Source organism: Penicillium bovifimosum, assembly GCF_028826915.1.
Source record: "Penicillium bovifimosum strain IBT 22155 chromosome Unknown utg000001l_segment0_segment0, whole genome shotgun sequence".
Lineage (NCBI taxonomy): Eukaryota > Fungi > Ascomycota > Eurotiomycetes > Eurotiales > Aspergillaceae > Penicillium > Penicillium bovifimosum.
This window is the reverse complement of record NW_026622710.1, coordinates 1339282-1357947: the sequence shown is the minus strand read 5'-3', so window position 1 is coordinate 1357947 and position 18666 is coordinate 1339282. Positions and strand designations below refer to the sequence as shown.

Genomic DNA, 18666 nt, shown 5'->3' with positions numbered 1-18666 from the left:
TGATGTTCCGGTTCGGGTGTGAGGGGGTCTATGATAGCGGCCATATGAACATTGCTCTATCAACAGGATATTCAAGGAATCAAGTGAATACGATACAGATGGAAAACAATGGAGAAAGTTCTTACTTATACCCATATATCTGGAGGTTGCTTTAAGGGTTCTCTGGGCACGACAATATTAATCTATGTGTCTAAGGATTGCTGTTGGTATCCATGCTTTGAATTTTCGTGAAGTGCCTATAGAAAGACGGTAAGTGAGAAAACATAGTAACTCTTTATCTGGGGATATCATAGTCTGAAACAACTGAACTACAAGTCATCACCAATGCTCCTTGCAACTAATACACTTCATCTTCCGGGTGCGCGTGAAAATTCCGAATCTGAGGATATCGCATAAGACTATTCAGCAGGCCTGTCGGTAAAGGTAGGTGTGTCTATGGATACAGCGGGAAATAATCATCATTGTAAGAATAAAAGTCGAAGTACTCGTACTCGTCTTCTTCGTCTTATTAATATTCGTCTTCTTCGTCTTCTTCGTCTTCTTCGTCTTCTTCGTCTTCTTCCCAGGGTGGTGGCAATCTGTATGACCAGATATCGAACTTCACATTTGTTCCCTTGAACATATCCTGGAGAGACAGCAAACATTGCTGTGGGGATTGGTCCTCTGGGATTTGTCGCCCCGGAAGTTTAAGCGGCACAATGAAATCCAGTGTGGACACTTTCACCTCGGTCAACTGCGGATACAGTCCCTTTTTGCAGTCTGTCGAGATGTTCCGGGCCATCTCCCAGATGGAAGAATCACAGTTGGAGATGTGTAGTTTCTCTAGCGTTGCCGGCAATTGAGGATGTGCTGGAAGATAGGCATGAGAGACGACAAGTGTCTTGAGCACGGAGAAATCGGCAAACGAGCCATACTTGACGCGGGTATCCTCGACGTCCACGTACGAGCATCGTTTATGAGTGGCTGTCTCGACGGAGAAGACCTCGAGGGTATCCTTGTGCTGAAGAGCCTCTTCGGTGGCTTGCGCAGCGTTGAATTCAGGGTGGTCTTGGGATAGGTGGTTGAACATTCGCTGGTTTGGATCCACGTCGAATTTGATGTACGTGAAGGATTTCAAGCACATGCACGCCCGCATAAATTTTCTGAGGGCCCCTGGCACAAAATGGCATTCTTGGAAGGAAAATTCGTCCGCCGACAATGTTCCAGGCGTCCAGCTAGACGGGAATGACTTATCGGACAACATACTGCCCTGAATGACCACTGATTTGAGCTTGGGAAGGGACAGAAACTGATGGTAATATGGTAGATTTACCGCGGTGTCCGCGCCGTCGTGCTCAATGGATAAGGACGTGAGGTTGGACAAAAATGACGGATGTCGACTTAAAAAAAATGGGAATGCCCCCGCGTAGGAGTGGCTGTCTGCCCGCGGCATCTGCAGGTGACGAAGATTGGGCGTTTTGGCGACCAACGAAGCTATGAGGACGCCAAGTACGTTGTTTTCCATGCTCAAAATCCACTCTTTCTCCACATCGCCTAATTGAAGGTCCTTGATGATGCCTTTGTAGAACTTTATGTGTATCTGAAAAAAAAAATGAAAAAATGGTTCACATTTGCGTGGGAGAGGCTTGATGACGATGTGGTCGCACATGCTCTCCAAGGTCAGGACGTTCATAGATTGCCTTGGTGAAACGGATGGTTTTGTTGTGACCGGTCTTCACATCATCCGTAAAGTTGCGGAAGAGAAGAGGTTGAGCGAACTCACGGAATTTCCGCGAGACTAGGCAGATATTGTATAGATCGTCAATCTTGTCTATGGCATTGTCATCGTTGTTGGCGAGGAAAGACAGAATGCCCTGCAGGAGCTCAAGTGGGAGGTCCTGAAGGTTGACCATGGTTTTGGTACTCCCCGTGCATGTAGATAGTGGGCGAGGTAAAGCAATGCAAACAATAACTCCAAAGGGTTTTGGTCCTCTCGCGTCAAACACGCGAAGACCATACCCGGCAGAACCGATTTAAGATCTGTATGTATTCGAGTGGACCAAGAGGAGAAAGAAAGAGAGAGAGAGTAAACTAGCGGGGTTCTATCCTAAAGATGTCTCAGGCACCAAGGCATCGAATTGATATTCACACTTCGCTCGCTCAGCGGGTTCGAAACCTCGTATCCACGTATCTCTCCACGTCACTAATACACGTCGGCTCATACATGTATTTTGCAAAGACCCACAACTTACAAGGATTATTCAAATGGGTCGCGCACCGAGGTCAAAGCATACGCAGTTGGCTTACGAGTCGAAGCGGATGGGCTTGGTGGTGTCACCTTCCACCTCGGGCCAAGCCCATTGAAGGAGAATGTCCATCTTCTCGGCGTAATCCTCCGTGTCAAAGTCCAGTGCCTGGGTATAGGCCAGTTGGAGCCGGCAGTCGTTGTCGACATACCCATGCTGCATGCAGGATGCGGACTCTGGCATCTGGGAGGAAGGAGATGACCATGGTCTAGACAGGAGTCAGTGATTGAAGCTTCTTTCATACTTGGGAACGAATGGAGGGAGAAGACGTACCGGGAAGTCATACTGCTTCTGCTCTTGGCGGTGATGGCGTCCCATAAGACGCTTGTGCTTTTTGGTAGCATCAAGCATCCACCGCAGCAGGACGACGACCTCTCCAGTTGACGGGAGGGTCTCGTGGCACAACTGGTTGCTTTTCATAACAACCAGTTGATGCGATGACTTCGCATCGACGCACCGTGCTCCACTTTGAATAGTGAAGCCGTGCCGGTCATTGCTGTTGAAGAGGGATTTACCCTCCTTCATGCTATATCCCAGAAGGTCAGTGTCTGTTTATTTACTGTACTCTTGCTACCTCTTTAAAAGGGAGGGGTGACTTACGAAACTGCATCCCACCACGCGGACTGGTGCTTGCCGCCGGGGGATTTGCGGAGATACTTCGAGAACGCCGCGTAGAGGGCATGATGCAACTTGTGGGAGTCAAGGCCTTCGTGGCTCTTCATCTCCCGTGCCCAGGTGAACGGGTCGTCTAGGCGGTCCTCGGGATTGATATTGGTATTGGCGATTTTGGAGGTGGTCTCCGTGTCTGGAAAAAAGTACGGGATGAATGATGGGTCCGTGTCGCCAGTCCAGAAGTCCATCGGGTGGAGGTCAAATTCCTCAAGTTCGTTGGTGATATACCTAGGCCCCAGATGACTGAGGCCTTGGTACATGGCATGGAGAAACTCCTCCTTCTGCTCGTAGCGCCACTTCCAGAGGGGTTTTGGCATTGTTATTTGTGAATGATGAGGTTGATAGTTGGAGAAGGAAGAAAGAAGGGAGAAGACTCAGACAGCAGGAGATCTCTTATGTCTGATCTGGTCTACCTCCGACGCCCCAGTAGGGAAAAGGTCAAACCCAGGGTTCCGCGTCGGACGTCCATTTTAGGCAATGTATGGCTGCCGGTAGTTCTATATACTGAACGGACTCAACAGACTGACAGAGTTCAAGTGCTGGCACAAGAGACCATGGTAGAATGAAGTCTAATGAGACTTTGAAGCTTTACATTAGTATCTTATTGAGATCCAACGGAAATGGGAACAATGTGCTTCGCCCAATGGAGGTGTCCGACACCTAGTAGGGTAAAAGGGGCAGCGCAACACTGCGTCAGTGCCCCCCTACGAATTGCCCCAATAATCCCAATGCGACACGTGCCACGTCTGATCTGGTGTCTGCCTTTCCCCGCGTAATGTTCATTGTGAATTTTACTATAGGTCTAACTATTCAACGACGCAGCGATTATGTCAAAGTTGGAGTGTAGGTTTGGGTCGATGAAGTGACATGATCGTGGACGAAACGACAAATGGTTCTACTTAGTGACAACCCTGGAAATCAAGATATGCAGCTATTAAAGCGGAATTGCGTGGTTTGAAGCCAATATAATGTAATAGCAAATAGCATAAATTTTAAATCGGTTGAGCTACCTAAGGTTTGGTATGTAGGCACAGATCTCCTGAGAGTAGAGGCACCGAAAGAAAGGGACATGAAGGGAAAGAAGGCATCCACAGACGAAACCACCCTGGCAATCCTGGAATAGAGCATCCGTATGAAGAACCGAAGAATGTGATACGTATAACGGGTTCTCCTCCCCTAGCTTGTCCCAAAAAGCAAACCAGAACAGTACTAAGTATATGGAATTGTCTTCCCCAGCTTGTCACAAACGTACACCAGAACGGGGTTGATAAGTATGTGGAGTTGACTTCTCCTCCCGCAGCTTCTCACGAAATATGCCTCCGCGATATCAAAACAGTTCGCTTATGACTGGTAGAAAATCTTGCGCCCAAAAGACAAAGTCTCTCTCCCCTTGTGCTGGTGATCTATCATACACTGCAGCAAACGGTAGCGTGAGCGGAGCACTAGTCACACTATTAGCGGTAATCACAATCTCGTGCGCGCAGTATGCTTGCGGCGACACTGCTGGGCCGCGTGGTGCCTGAGATGGGGTGCGAGATGCCTGAGATGGGGTGCGAGATGCCTGAGATGGGGTGAGAGATGCCTGAGAGGGGGTGGGTGATGCCTGAAATGGAGTGATGCCGGAGATAGAGTCTGAGATTAAGGAGAAAGGAAGAGATGTGTAGAAGCCTCTAGAAGGAAAGAAAAAGAGAGAGAAGATGAGGAGGCGCGGGTATTTATAAGGTACCTTTCTAGTCATCAACTAGTTCTAGGTATGCACCGCTTTGCTATAACCAACAAATCGTCAAGTCGTTATAGGCACTTACGCCATTCTAATTCTATTCATCCTCTATTGATTTCCGACTTCAACCCGATCTGCCCTTTTGTAAACGCTCATACCGCTCAAGACGCCACTTATATCCCCACTTCATCTCAACCATAAGAAGAGGAATCATGGCAACGGTAATGCCAGCAAGCAAAGCAAATGCAAACTGAGCAGTAAGAGCATCAATCATAGGCTGAACGGCGGCAACGCCAGCAGCGCCAATCAAGCACCTCATCAGGTTGTTCACAGCCGTTGCGCTAGCACTGGCACCGGGGTACAGATCGATAACCAGCGCGCTGTTGATAGTAAAAATAGCAGTGGAGCCATAGGCAATGATGAATTGCAGAATAATCGGAACTGCCAGGTGCGTCCGGAGCGAGACTCCATAGACAGCGACACAAACAACGAAGATAGCAGTGATCCACCAAGTATTGCGCATGCGCGCATACTCAATTGGAAAGTCCGGATGGGTTTTTGAGTTGATGCGTGTGTCGATGGGGAGATTATGTTGCTGGCAATATTCACGTTCTGTCCGCTTGTGGTTGAAGTCCATGAGGTAGCCGATTGTGTAGGAGCCGGACATGCAGCCAAAGCCATTCCCGAGGAAGGTCAGGCCGACTTCCATGGAGTTCAGGCCGTACTTTTCTTCGAAGAGAGCGGATGTGGAAGAAGATACCATTGACCAGACTGTGTAGACGATGCTGCCGAAGAGGAGGGTGATGAATACGTCTTTTTCGGCGAGGAAAGTGAGGGGTGCTAGCACGGTTTTTGGTGTGACTTTGGTCTTCTTCTCGGTTGGTGTGGAGTCTTGTTTTGCGTCTTTCTGTCCGCGGATGGAGTAGATCCATGGCTTGTGGATGCCTTTTAGGGGGACGGTCCCGTTGCCGGCGATGGGGCGGAGGGTTTCGGGCAGGAAGAATATGATGGTGAGTAAACTGATTGAGGAGGCAACGACCAGGAACCAGAAGATTGATCGGAAGCCGAGATAATGGGTAAGTATTCCGCCGAAGACTGGCCCTATTCCTTGGCCCAACATGCGGACTGCTCCATGTCAGTTTGGAGGATTGTGCATTGACTAGTGGGCCACTTACCACCCCCAAATATTCCAACCAGACTGCCTCGCTCCGCTGAGGTGGTGATATCACCAATAACACCGGCACCTAAATACCGTTAAAATGAGAATCGGGAATGGAAAGTGAGTATATCATACCAATTGAGATGGTGGCTGCACTGCCTGCAGCCTGCAGAGCTCGAAACGCCATGAGCTCGCCATAGTTGGTAGAGACAGCCAAAGCGATGTTCGAGATAATGTATACGCCAAATGTTCCAATGAATATAACACGACGGCCCAAGACATCGGAGAATGAGCCCCAAAAGCTCGGGGCAACACCCTGGACGATCATGTATATCGTGACCGTCAATGTAGCCAGGGATATAGAGATGTCAAGTTGCTGAACGATCGTTAGCAAGAGAAGTTACGAAGAGGCTTTGAGTGTACCAACATCTGCAATATCTGAAAGTGCTGGGAAGTAGATGTTTGAAGATAGCGGGGAGAAGATGGCAGCGGAGGAGACGATGCAAACTATCAATAACTTGCGAGATCGAGGGAACACATGGTATGGTGATGGCGGTGGAGTTTGACATTCGAGGTATATTGACTCTGCTGGTGTTGATGGTAAGGAAAGGTCCTTCTTCACGGAAGGCGCGAGCGTAGGGCTTGAGGTGACAGAGTTCTCAGAAACCACGGGGTCTTTGAGGGTCTCTGTTGAGCCAAAGTGGGACAAAGTCATGATGAAGGATTATAACAGAATATCCAACAAGCTTGGATGCAAGTTATTACAAGTAATTATGGGACGAGCGGCCCTTTTGTACCCCGATTCTAGAAATGCCCCTTATAGCGTCTACTAAAAATTGCTACGAATCCGTACCTTTTCGGGCATCGGAGCATCAACATGGTCCACTGTGGGTTTGAAGAAAAATGGTAAAGATCCGACAGACACGATAAGCTTGACGTCGCTGAACTGGATACCATACAAGCCATTATCGCACTTGATATACTTGGCTCACCAGTTCACGCATTTCACAAGGCCGCAGAATGATCAATTGACAATGATGCTCGCACATATCCATTCTATTGCTATTGTGATACCACTAAGCTTCGATTAGTGACGCATTCAAGAATCACACATTCCTAAGCGCCCCACGAGCTATACTCGCTATGAGGGAATAGTACTGATACCTAAATTCATAGGGCAGACCCCACTATCTACTGAAATTCCGTCTAGTTCTCACTCCATACGGAGTCCGGAGATACGCCTATCCAATAGAATCAATTTTCATGGCATGTGCGGCTCTCAAGCTCGGTTTTCATCATCCAGATATCCAGTCGGAGAAAAAAATATCTCGTGGATGACTGATATTTGGGCGATGTCGCTCGGTTCATCTACCCGGCATCTCCCCCGGCCCTGAAGATCCCGAAAGTCTGCAACAACCCGAGACAATCGCGTGATAAATGGTTAGGACATCCTCCGATCACTGTTTCAAAGTCCGGGATAGACGAGACATATTTCCCGGGCCCAAGAACAGGAGACTTCCTCCTCCGGGTCCAAGGGACCACCGACCAACATGGCATCATTAGCTCCGCGTGCCCAAGATCAGCCATAATCTATCAAGTGAATGCTAAGCTTCGTCATTTGCCCTGAAATAATATTGGTTTCAGATGCATCTATTGGACAAACTGCGCCATCGAATTACGTACGCATTCTTAGTGAATCTGTATAGTATAGGGGCTGTTGGCCCTTGCTGCTGACTCCTGAGTTCTCCCAGTGGTAGATTTGTAGACCCCACAGAGGGGGGTTGAGCAAATACAGGGTATCACGCAGAAAGCATCCAACTGTCCAACATTGCTAGATAAGCGATATTTGCAAGTTACACATGCACCTGACCAAAACGGTTGCGCGGTTCAGACACATCTAGGGGAAATCATGCCAAGACTCCCTCGAGACAAAGTTCGCGCTAAATAAGCGATGATCGACAAACCGAACGGCCCTTTATCGTAGCTTGTCCTGTGCACGAATAGTGTCTGTCCTCGTCCTGTCGATCAGACCCACAATCGTGCGAGCTTTTCGTCTTCTCACTCTTGCGTATCTTTTCTACCTGGACTCCCCAGTGGAGCAACCAAGAGCTCGTCATCGTGGGCGATTGATCAATGATCACTGGTCTGCACATCGTTTCGCAATGGAGGTTCGAGAATTAATTTCGTGGTCCGACTCCGGGACTCTGGGCTACCTTGTGACAGTTTCTTATCACTCGGGAATCGGGATCAACCTTCGGCTCGCTTAGGGCCGGGTGCTTGCTCCGTATAAGGCTGAGGCAGGTACCTTCTTGGCAAGTTCATAGCCCTCAGTGTCCGGTCCTCGGGTAGCCGATACCGTCTCTGACTCTCTGTTGGTGCACGTTGGTTAGTACCTCACTACCATTGATGGATTGGTCCTGGTGTTACAACCAGATTGATGTTGGGTCTCGACTTCTGATAGGGGTCTGGACCTTGCATCTTGATTTTGGTGTTCTGAGAAGGACAATCACATCATTCACATGCTTACCATAGCACTATGTCCGACGCACAATGCATTCACGTTTTAACTTGCTGTGTATGCTGTTGAATATTATCACACCATGCTACGACCTAAGAAATGAGGCTGTGTCCGACCTAGCTTTGTTTGGCGCATCGATAACAAAGTGCACTGACCATGGAATTTGCACATCTGATTGCCAAGCTACGACAAGCTACCGGGATACTAGTAGCGGATGGCTACTGGGCCTAGAATGGAAGTCCGAATAGATGCACAGTTCGGAGTAGACCGAGACGATCCTACAAAGCTCTTCGGAACGCTCCTCATCTTCGACATATGGATCTCGCGTGATATCGGACGATTGCGAATACTATTACTGTAGATTAGGTAGCGAGACGGAGAAAAACCGAACTAGGTAAGTCCCGAGGCTGTGGCAAATCACAATAGAGTTCTGCAAGCTAGACAAGACCTTGCAAGCACATGCTGACCATGTTTCTAGGCATTGAATATGTTACCTACCGATGTTGACGACGCCGATCTTTAGTGCGGCAACATGTTCTTTATCATTTCTTCCCATTAGGGTCTGCAAGATCTTCTTCCGTCAATTGATAGAGTTCCTTCCCCAACTCCCCGTTGACTCGATATTTGTCCCCCACAACAGAATTTTCGAGTAATTCGCTGTCCATCCATCTACTTATAACACCAAATAGATCGTCAATCTCGGGATCCAGACGGCCCTCGCGAACAATGTTTCGAAAGCCATCCAAATAAAGTAGCCGCAGACTCCCAGACTGGAAAGCTTCCTGGTCTGCAAGGATTAGGTACGTCCTCGCGGAAAGTTTGTGTAATCTCATCGCAAGGCTCGCAATAATTGCATCTCGGCCCTCGCGCCATGCCTTGGGGTTTCGTTCTTTCGCTTCGGCAAGTTGGGTTTTGAAATCATGACGTATACTATCAAAATACTCCGGGCCATGGGCTCGCGGTATCCATTTATCTTCAGTCTCAGGAGAAAGTGGACCAGCGACTTCGGGAAGAACTTCATATATACGCCGCCAGTCCGACCGAAAGTTAAAATGTTCCGCGTTATCAAGGACAGCCCACCAGGATTCTGCTTCAAATGGGTCCATGTTGACCCAAGTATTCATCAATTCGTCGTGTTCAGCTCGCTCGCCTTCTTCAGTGCTGTAGTATGTTCGCAGTAAAACAGGGGATGTGTGGTCATGGAACATATTACCTGCGCGCCATCGAAGGGCATCAACACGGTAAGGTCGAAGAATAGTATCGATTTCCTCCGACGTAGGCGCACGAGGCGGATCTGGAAGACTTTCCCAGTCTTCTACCCATTCAATCGGAATAAGGTTCAGGTCGAGAAACCCAGCTACTAGTCTTCGTCGCTGCTGATCGGGGGTTTCGGTCGAGGAATAATTCCAGTTTGTCTGTGCGGGGGTTAGTGAAATGCTTGCCAACAAGTTGAGGGCCAAGATACAATGAAGTATTGTTCAACAGCCAGTGTGCCCCAAGGGGGACCAGTCATGTCCCCCATGACGAAGATAAGCTGAGAAGCCCGTAGAGAAGAGGATAAGGGGAGATGCGAGACACAGGGGAGAGTTAGTGTTAGCGGGGCAATGCTCGGACCTGAGTGTGAGTTTTAGACATGGGTCTGGATCCCAATTCAATTAAAGCCATAATTCCGATCTGACTGGTTGTGATCTTCCGTGATCGACGTCGCAAAAGTGAGTGATGCTACCATGAACCATGGTTCATAGACAGGGCTCGGCTCAGATGGCCGATGGGCGCAATTGATATGACCCTGGACCCATGGATGTTCAGATCTTGGGGAACCTCGGGATGAGCCCCAGTTTTAACTTTTCGAAGTAAACGGAACTATACCTAAATTGCTGGATCGGAACAATATCGACCGACCAGCAGCCCACGTGGGACCAAATATAGATACTCTGACCACAGGATAAGAAATACCATACCTAACGCCATCGATCACTATCTTCATAGTTATTTGTGCATATAAAAATTCACGCATGTTCTAGTCTATACGCCGTGTTGCGGGCTAGTGTGCACAGTGTGTGAATGGAGAGCGCACACGCCGCCTCCAAGTCATCTTCGGGGAAAGGCGGGGGCTGCATCTCGCTCACACGAGGGCGACGGGTGGCCGCAGCAGCTCCCTTCTTCTCAGCGTCGGAAGGGGCGGCATCGTTGAGGTACTCTTCGGTAGAGGTATTGAATGCGAGGGATGCAGCCAAGGCCTCGCTGGCGTCCATTAACTGAACCCAGGGCAAGGTGACATGCCTATCGTTCAGGAGTCTTTTGATATCAAGTCGATCCTCTTCGCCTGTGCATTGGATGCTTCCTGGTCTCTTGGGTGGATCCTTATGCATCTGAACCTTCTCTTGTCGATATGTGGGATCCTGAGGGTCCGGCGTTATTCCCATGCGACCAGGTCTGTTCGAGAGCATAAGAGGTGACGGTAGGCCTGGGTTCTTCCCGATCGCTCTCTCCGTTCAGAACTATATACAGACCTAGTTAGTGCCCGGCCTATATATAAATAGAGAAGATTGGAAGAAAGATCCATAGTAGCATCAACCACTTACTTTGAACCGTCGGAGTGCCTGAGACTTCCATGTGCGAGTCCATGCGCCAATGTCTTGCGACACAATGTTGTAGTCATGCAATTTTGCATCGATATCGGGGTACACAACACGGATAGGCCTGTCGCAGTCTTCACATAACGAGAAGTATCGGAAATAGTGCCAGCGTACATTCTCATTGAGTCGGTCGCGGTCGGCCTTCATTTTACCCTAGGGGTATTCGGTGTTTGGCGCCGCAACTCGCTGCCGATTCTTTCTCTTCCGTTTGCCCAAATATTGAATCAGCCTGGTTGTCTTCGAGAATAGCTGTAGACGGGGTCTGTATTGGCAGAGGTGTGGCTGGCTTCCACCGGAAACTGCGATGGGGCACTCAGAGGCCTGGGTTCCAATGACAGGTTGCGAACTTCCAATGGTAAGATCGCCAGGGATTCCCGAGTCAAGGGCTGTCCCAACAGTGGAGCTGGTCGTTGTTCGCTGGAGCTGTGGAGGAATCCTGGAAGGGGCCTGGTGAGAATCAGTCCCCAGGCTCGGGGTGTATTCAGACTATAGATCTAGAGAAGCAACAATCAGTATTAGTGGAAAGGCCTAAACCATCTGCATCATTGGCGCCAGGGCTGCAGGGAGAGTCCGAGGCTCCGATCCTGGTCAATAGTGAGATAATAGTTTGATAACGTACCTGAAGCTGTGTAGTCCGGCGGCGCATCACATTGCCGCGAGTGGGAGGCAGTGATCCAGACACTGATCCTTCACTCTCATGAATCGGCGGAGTCATGATTGTGGGCACGCTTTCCCGACGGACGAGTATTACCTCAGGCTGTCTGACTGGCCACCACGGGAATATCTGGCACTGCGGTATGGTCAACGTCTGCCGGCGTGTGCGTCTGAGTCGAGTGCCATCAACTCTTCAGGTTGTTCCAGCGCTTGTTGTTGCTTCTTGCGCTTTTTGGACGGCGGTGGCCGCCCACCTGGATCAGGCCTGCGTGAATCAGCCATACCTCCCCAACTTGGGTGTTGGATTAGAATGACCTCTCACTGGGCACTCAGGACCTAAAAGAAGTTGGCACACGTTAGCAATGTAGTCGGTGACGACTGACGGCCGCATATGATGATGGGTTTAATAGAAGAGCCCGATAATACCTCGGGTCCGTCTAGGGGTATCATGAATAGGGCCTCGTGCACTTGCCTGGTGGTGGTCCGGTGGAATACTCTTTTGACTAGTGAGACTGAGAGAAGAAGAAGAGAGAGTTGATTGACTACGGAAGTCAGGATGCCTGTACTAGTAGTCTTCTACCTAGAGGAATGCCTGACCCCCAAGGCCTCAATCATGTGATACCATATCACAACAAATGCCTCTTATTAAGGTTGAGATATCTTGAAAGGAGGGGAAAAAACAGAGGTACCAGCAAGATGGCAGGTGCAGGCAGATGATCAGCTCATCCGCGCCTGCGAGATCAAGGCCAATAAACGTGCTAAAACTGATCTCACCAACCAATGACAAGATTAGTGCTGTACGGGATTTCTGCTCTTTATTCAACCAGAATACTCAGAGCAATGAATTTTCCATTTAGATGGACTGTCTGCGAACGTTATCACCTGGAGTTTCAATTATTTGCCAAAGTTACATGCAAGTGTATCACAAGACTTTCATTATTTTTATTCATTAAGATGTTCCACCTACAATACTTCAGCTCTGACGACTGGGGCCAAACGTCAAAGCAGGACTTCCATTACAGAAGCCTTCTTGGTAACCGCATTGAATATGCAGGCCAAGGTACGTTGCAGAGCCAAGGTTCGCCTCCCGAATGGTTATAGTGCCCAGGTGGCTGGGATCCGCACACTTGTAATCCAGCGAGAGATCAACGCCGGGGTAGATCAAGGCTTCGCCATTATGGATCTGAATCCGAAGCACGCTGGAGGGAAAGGCGAGAGCAGGGATTCCGAGTCAACCCGTACCATGTTCCGATCAATGACGAGGCCCTGGGGGCAATGGTGCAGGATATCGAGAAGTGGATGCCCGAACATTAGCCTGTTTGGACGTGTGTTGGAGTGACGAGGCTTGGCGAAGTCATATGCGGGTTGGGATTGAGCTGGTGCTCATAACTCGTGAGAGGCTGAGATAGGAGCTGACATGGCGTGACGTCGAGCCCCTGTATATGTCCAAGTAGCTTGAACACCAGGACCACGTGAGAACTCCTTCTTAAGTACTGTATTCTTAGCGCTTGCCGCCTCTGCCACCTCGGCCACCCCCACGGCCGCCTCTGGATTTACCCTTCCCTCTACCGCCCATCATACGACGTCCCGAAGCTTGGACGCGCGCGATATCGTCTTTGTTCAGGTTCAATGTACCTCCCGAGAACTTGCCCACAGAGGACCCTACAAGACCACGATCTCGTCGCCCGCTGTTGCTCGATTTTTGAATTTTGGAAGGTTTCTCGAGAATGATACCGTTCTCCTTGGCCTCTTGACGGCGCCTGTCTTCCTTCGATTCGGCCTTAGCCTTAATACCTCGTCTGTGTGCAGTGGGCATTTTATTTTGCGCGTAAAGTGAAGTCTTGGCCCCGAGAGATTGCATGCGCAAATCCAAAGCCTTCAACCGGTTCTTTCCAGTGGGCGCAAGATCATCCGCCGATTCGAGAAGGTGGGACTCCTTGAGTAGTCTCTGCAACGCAAGGTCGTGCTTGAGGTTCACAGCATCGTGCGCATCTTCCTCTTCTTCTTTCTTGGAGGTAGGTTCCGGCTCGGTGCTCGCCTTATCTATGGTGGACAACAATTTTCCACTCTGTGAATTCGAGTCTTAGTGTCTAAACCTTCAACAAATTGGGAACTAGCGCATACCTTAAATGCCTTCCAGGTCTTTTTGTCCATTCTGTCTTCCGCAGCTTCGCGAACATCTGTGTGTTCGACCACCTCGACTTCATTACTTTCGTCGCTCATGTCGGACATCCCGTCCCAATCGCCTTCCGATCCAGAGATATCAGAGCCATCGTCGTCCTCGTTTTCGTCGTCGTCGGGAATTGTAGGTTTGGCGGTAGCGTTTGGTAAATCGAGTGGCTCGAATTGTGCTTCGAATAATTTGCGGAATATGTCTTGCGCATTGTCCACAGGAGGAGGACTGTCTTCTTTAGCCTTGGGCTTTGAGACAACTGTGGTCTCTCTCTTCCGTTTCAAAACCATGGTTGAAGGTGTATTATTGACGGAATTTTGGGGTTATGAGCTCGCGCCTTATCTCAAGAAGTTTTTTTGGATAGAGTGTTGTAGATGACAGACACGTGATTCCTTATCTTCACATGATCTCTTCAAGCTTCCTCGTTATCACGTGGGATAAGATAAGACGCCCCTCTATCGATAACCGATCCATCCACACAGCGTCACTGAGTCAACTATTCGCCATTTCGTTCTCCAATTCACCAGGGAAGATGACCAAGTTCAGGCCTTGTATTGACCTGCACTCAGGGCAGGTCAAACAGATTGTGGGCGGTACTCTCAGCCAGGTGGCCACCGATCTGAAGACCAACTACGTATCAAAATTGCCGGCCGGCCACTATGCGGAATTGTATCGGAAGCACGATCTGCGCGGCGGGCACGTTGTGAAACTTGGACCTGGGAATGAAGAGGCCGCACTGGAGGCAGTGAAGGCATGGCCGGGTGGCCTGCAAGTTGCTGGTGGCATCACCGATCAGAATGCGCAATATTGGATCGACCAGGGCGCAGACAAGGTGAGCAACCGGATTACAGATAGCCTACTCTTCTCAATGTGCATTGCGCTTGCTTGGTCCGAAGATTGAAGAAGCTTCACGGCTGTTAATCCTTGGCTTCCTGTGCTCCGTCATAGTAGAAGTCCAATGACGCTAATGTGGAATGCGGGCAACAGGTGATCATCACTTCATTTCTCTTCCCTGGGGGCAAGTTCTCGCTACAGCGACTCGAATCAGTCCTCTCTGCCTTGGGCGGTGACAAATCAAAGCTGGTATTGGATCTGAGCTGTCGCAGGAAAGACGATACTTGGTTCGTTGCGATGGACCGCTGGCAGACCATTACAGAGATGGAGATTAACCAGGGTATGTCGTGCCAGTGCCTAACGGAGTTTTGTTGTTGGTTACTAACCCCATGCAGAATCTATCTCAATGCTGGAGCCATACTGCGCTGAGTTCCTAATCCACGCTGCAGACGTAGAGGGCCTGCAGCAAGGCGTCGACGAGGAACTTGTGTCGAGACTTGCTCAATGGTGCACTATTCCCGTGACCTATGCGGGAGGTGCACGTCATTTACAAGACCTAGAAAAGGTGCACACGAGTAGCAAGGGAAAGGTGGATTTGACCATCGGCAGTGCGCTAGATATCTTCGGCGGCTCGGGAGTGACGTTTGATGAGTGCATTGAATGGAACAAGGCACACTAGCATCGGCATTAATCAAAGAAATATAAACAGATAGATCGAAACCAAAGAAACAAACAGCAAACTCATGCAAATCTCAATATATTTGTGTATCTTACGATCTCATTGATTAACAACAAAACAAACAGTAAAGGAGCCGAGCGAGTCGCCGGAGTCCAGGCTTGTCCGAAAGCGGTTTAGGGCCTTGCATCAACTGGAGGTCCGCCCGCCTCCGTAGCTCAACCTGGAAGTCTTCAACCTCAACTCTCTGAATTAGCCCATCGCAAGCGACTCCTTCCTCCACATAACCTATACCGATTACCCTAGACCTCTCTCTATCTACCTATTATCCCACCGCCAACATGAAGCCCGTCGTTTCCGCCTTGAACGCCTGGTCCTGGTACGCTCACCAACCCCGAGTGACTATGCATCTCGAAGCCGCACCCTTCTAACATCTCGCGTCTCAAACAGCGTCATCATCTCCGTCTTCGCAATGATCATCCTCTCAGTACTCGGCTCACTATACAGCGTACGTCCCTCCAACCCTCCAGCTATCCACCAACCCATCCGAAGACCTGTCTAGACGAACGTAACATCGGGTCCAATCGCTAACAACGAGTTCCTAAATATAGAGCAACAACCACGCATACACCGGATCAGAAGGCGAACCCGAAGATGGCCCCGCAGTCGCTGCTTCCATCTACACTGCTGTGATAGTCTATGCTGTTCGTCGCTCTCCTCCCCTAGATCCCGACAGGCCGATCGTTGAAAGAGAAGGGAATCGATTACTGACAAGTGCATATACAGGGCTTCTTCGTTTTCTGCGGGTTCCAGGCTTACCTTCACATGCGCGATAGCAGAGGTGGTGCTATATCACTTCATTGAGGATACCATTTCGCTTTACTTTTTCGTTCGATGTCCTGACGACACTATTATCTGTCAATTTGCAACATTTGGGTTTCTATCTCGGGGTTTCTTTGCCACAGGGGTGGTACATTCGATTAGCTGGGGGTAAAGTCAAGGCCGAGATAATGTTTCAGGTTCTCTGAAGCATGACTTACCCATGTTGACTCTGTGCGACCCCGATCTGTTCATGGTACCGGCGAGCAGGAGCGGGCTGTACTCGAAAGGCGTTGGCGGGCAGGTTTCCCCGTCTCCTTTGCTAGAATATACAATCGGTCGATCTGCGATTTGTACATAGACCGCTTATGGTTATTGCCAGCTCTTTGATATGTTACTTTTTGTCATTGGATGCATCTAAAGTTGTAATTTGGTATAGACATTCATTCATTTGTCCCTCATTGAGAAAGCAAGCTTTTTGTGAGACCGCCAACGCCGGTGGATGCAGACACGAATACCAAAGCCCAGCTGTACACGTTATTTTTTTGGATTTCGGATTTCAATGTTCTTTTCATGTCGAATCAACACTCCTCGTCCTCATACGGGTCCAGCATCTTAGACATGTAGGGACCATCGAGGGTGTACCCGAGGCGAGCATAGTAGCTACGCACGCCGACACCAGAGATCACACTGATCTTGCGACTGCCATGCTCCTCACGGGCAATACGCTCCGCCTCCTCCATCAGCAAAGTTCCGAAGCCACGGTGCTGGAACTTGCGGGCATCACGCCCGTGAAGGGGCACGGCAGAACCATAAACATGGAGCTCACGGACGATACTCGTTTGCTGGCCAGTGAACTCAGGGCGGAATGTGTGGGTCGCGCTGCACTTGCGCAGACGAAGCAAACCAATCAGAATATCCTGCTTGGGATCCTCGTAGGCCAAGAAAGTCTCCCAGCCGCCATTGGCAGCGTAGTCACGGCGAATCAACTCGATTTGTGAGGGACGGATTTTGTTCTTGACTTCATTGATACCGACTTCTCGCGTGCGGACATCACGGCAGGTCGTACCGAAGTCCTTCATACGTGCCAATGCTAGTTCGCGCAAGTTGCCGTTCTCCACACCCGAGGTGACCAGAGGCATGGGGATATCGCGCTGGACTCGGTAGATACGAGTCCAAGGGGGAACAAGGGCGAGGATGCGTGCGACAAGATCAATAAGCGCATTGGGTGTGTAGTTCTTGTAACGGCCGGTACGCCACAGCTCGTATAGACCGGTGCCTCGAATGACGAGTGTGGGGTACAGCTTGAGACCGTCGGTGCGGAAGTTGGGGTTCTCGAAGTACTCTTGGAACTGGAAGAGGTCGCGCTCCATCCCGACGTTCGGAAGATCGGGCATCATGTGGCTAACGACCTTGAAACCGGCATCCTTGGCGAGCTTGAAAGTCTCGGCAACCGCTGCCACAGTATGGCCGCGGTTGGTGTCTCGTGCAACGTCCTCGTACAGACTCTGTACGCCAATCTCCAATCGTGTGCACCCGTATCGAAGCATGCTGCTCAGATGTGTGTCCAGGCAGTAATCTGGTCTGGTTTCGATGGTAATACCCACGCACTTTACATTGCTCATTTCGCCTGCCAGCACGGCCTCGTCGACGTTGTCCGTTTGATATCCACTCAGCGCATTGTGAAGTTGGGAGATGAAGCTGTCTCGGTAGTCTTCTGGCAGAGACATAAATGTTCCACCCATGATAATGTATTCCACCTTGTCCACGCTGTGGCCGAGAGCTTTGATCTGGTCCACACGTCCTCGCGCCTGCTCAAACGGATCGTAACGAGCGCGGATCGCTCGCATTGATGTTGGCTCGTATCCGGTATATGATTGAGTCGAGTATTCGAAGTCAGAGTCCGGGCCACCAGGGCAATAGACACAGATGTTACCGGTGTATGCGATATGGGGGCATCGATGAGGTTTGCACATAACCGCCACCACGGCGATACCAGAGGAGGTTCCTATAGACGTGGTTAGCCACATGCCAAAACTTCTGCGCAAGTAACCGTTACGTACGAATCGGCTTGGCGATCAACTTTGGCAGGATGTATTTCTTATAGTGTTCCGGTACTGCGGCGATAATGGCCGTCAGTGGCGGCGAGCTAGACAGGCTGTGCTTCCTCGAGAAAGTGGCGCGCAGCTTATTCAGGTTAAGGTCCTTCTTGGGCTTCGTAGAATCCCTCTGCGCCTCATAATCCTGAATCAGAGCATTTGCAATGTCCGAGCAGGCCCGCATGAACCGCTCATTCTCCGGGACCTGCTTCGCGTTCTTCTTGGCGGCCCTTTTGATTTCCTGGGAGGTCATATGCGAGGTCACAGTCATGGTAGCCATGGTGAAGGGATACCACCGCGGGCGACTATTGCTTTCGAAGACGAAGGCGACAAATGCTGTAGTTTGTAGGTTGTCGTTTCGTAGTGGGGGTTGATTAGATAGAAAAATGTGGTGGTTCCGAGTGCCTGCGCCCGAACC

The 18666-nt window shown here is 49.9% G+C and overlaps 12 protein-coding genes across 12 annotated transcripts; 3 read left to right on the top strand and 9 right to left on the bottom strand.

Moving 5' to 3' along the window:
• Positions 1-508: 508 nt before the first annotated feature.
• On the bottom strand, positions 509-1892 carry N7515_000521 (F-box protein; the record flags this gene model as incomplete). The annotated part of the gene is made up of 2 exons (XM_056661265.1): positions 509-1579; positions 1647-1892. The coding sequence occupies 2 exons, from the start codon at positions 1890-1892 to the stop codon at positions 509-511; spliced, it is 1317 nt and encodes a 438-aa protein (XP_056526431.1).
• A 390-nt stretch (positions 1893-2282) lies between these two features.
• Positions 2283-3274, bottom strand: N7515_000520 (uncharacterized protein; the record flags this gene model as incomplete). The annotated part of the gene is made up of 4 exons (XM_056661264.1): positions 2283-2393; positions 2437-2493; positions 2559-2811; positions 2886-3274. 4 exons carry the CDS (start codon positions 3272-3274, stop codon positions 2283-2285), a joined length of 810 nt encoding a protein of 269 aa, XP_056526430.1.
• A 1527-nt stretch (positions 3275-4801) lies between these two features.
• Positions 4802-6551, bottom strand: N7515_000519 (MFS transporter; the record flags this gene model as incomplete). The annotated part of the gene is made up of 4 exons (XM_056661263.1): positions 4802-5802; positions 5853-5921; positions 5972-6212; positions 6264-6551. 4 exons carry the CDS (start codon positions 6549-6551, stop codon positions 4802-4804), a joined length of 1599 nt encoding a protein of 532 aa, XP_056526429.1.
• Positions 6552-8896: 2345 nt separating this feature from the next.
• On the bottom strand, positions 8897-9876 carry N7515_000518 (uncharacterized protein; the record flags this gene model as incomplete). The annotated part of the gene is made up of 2 exons (XM_056661262.1): positions 8897-9769; positions 9820-9876. 2 exons carry the CDS (start codon positions 9874-9876, stop codon positions 8897-8899), a joined length of 930 nt encoding a protein of 309 aa, XP_056526428.1.
• A 487-nt stretch (positions 9877-10363) lies between these two features.
• Positions 10364-10804, bottom strand: N7515_000517 (uncharacterized protein; the record flags this gene model as incomplete). The annotated part of the gene is made up of 1 exon (XM_056661261.1): positions 10364-10804. One exon carries the CDS (start codon positions 10802-10804, stop codon positions 10364-10366), a length of 441 nt encoding a protein of 146 aa, XP_056526427.1.
• A 67-nt stretch (positions 10805-10871) lies between these two features.
• N7515_000516 (uncharacterized protein) lies at positions 10872-11140 on the bottom strand (the record flags this gene model as incomplete). The annotated part of the gene is made up of 2 exons (XM_056661260.1): positions 10872-10883; positions 10940-11140. The coding sequence occupies 2 exons, from the start codon at positions 11138-11140 to the stop codon at positions 10872-10874; spliced, it is 213 nt and encodes a 70-aa protein (XP_056526426.1).
• Positions 11141-11146: 6 nt separating this feature from the next.
• On the bottom strand, positions 11147-11708 carry N7515_000515 (uncharacterized protein; the record flags this gene model as incomplete). The annotated part of the gene is made up of 2 exons (XM_056661259.1): positions 11147-11479; positions 11613-11708. 2 exons carry the CDS (start codon positions 11706-11708, stop codon positions 11147-11149), a joined length of 429 nt encoding a protein of 142 aa, XP_056526425.1.
• An 893-nt stretch (positions 11709-12601) lies between these two features.
• On the top strand, positions 12602-12961 carry N7515_000514 (uncharacterized protein; the record flags this gene model as incomplete). Its single annotated transcript, XM_056661258.1, has 2 exons — positions 12602-12707; positions 12786-12961. 2 exons carry the CDS (start codon positions 12602-12604, stop codon positions 12959-12961), a joined length of 282 nt encoding a protein of 93 aa, XP_056526424.1.
• A 187-nt stretch (positions 12962-13148) lies between these two features.
• On the bottom strand, positions 13149-14110 carry N7515_000513 (uncharacterized protein; the record flags this gene model as incomplete). Its single annotated transcript, XM_056661257.1, has 2 exons — positions 13149-13715; positions 13772-14110. The coding sequence occupies 2 exons, from the start codon at positions 14108-14110 to the stop codon at positions 13149-13151; spliced, it is 906 nt and encodes a 301-aa protein (XP_056526423.1).
• A 242-nt stretch (positions 14111-14352) lies between these two features.
• On the top strand, positions 14353-15333 carry N7515_000512 (1-(5-phosphoribosyl)-5- ((5-phosphoribosylamino)methylideneamino)imidazole-4-carboxamide isomerase HIS6; the record flags this gene model as incomplete). Its single annotated transcript, XM_056661256.1, has 3 exons — positions 14353-14652; positions 14808-14994; positions 15050-15333. The coding sequence occupies 3 exons, from the start codon at positions 14353-14355 to the stop codon at positions 15331-15333; spliced, it is 771 nt and encodes a 256-aa protein (XP_056526422.1).
• A 338-nt stretch (positions 15334-15671) lies between these two features.
• On the top strand, positions 15672-16194 carry N7515_000511 (uncharacterized protein; the record flags this gene model as incomplete). Its single annotated transcript, XM_056661255.1, has 4 exons — positions 15672-15709; positions 15781-15838; positions 15942-16034; positions 16117-16194. 4 exons carry the CDS (start codon positions 15672-15674, stop codon positions 16192-16194), a joined length of 267 nt encoding a protein of 88 aa, XP_056526421.1.
• A 536-nt stretch (positions 16195-16730) lies between these two features.
• Positions 16731-18528, bottom strand: N7515_000510 (Elongator subunit ELP3; the record flags this gene model as incomplete). Its single annotated transcript, XM_056661254.1, has 2 exons — positions 16731-18157; positions 18213-18528. 2 exons carry the CDS (start codon positions 18526-18528, stop codon positions 16731-16733), a joined length of 1743 nt encoding a protein of 580 aa, XP_056526420.1.
• Between the last annotated feature and the right edge of the window lie 138 nt (positions 18529-18666).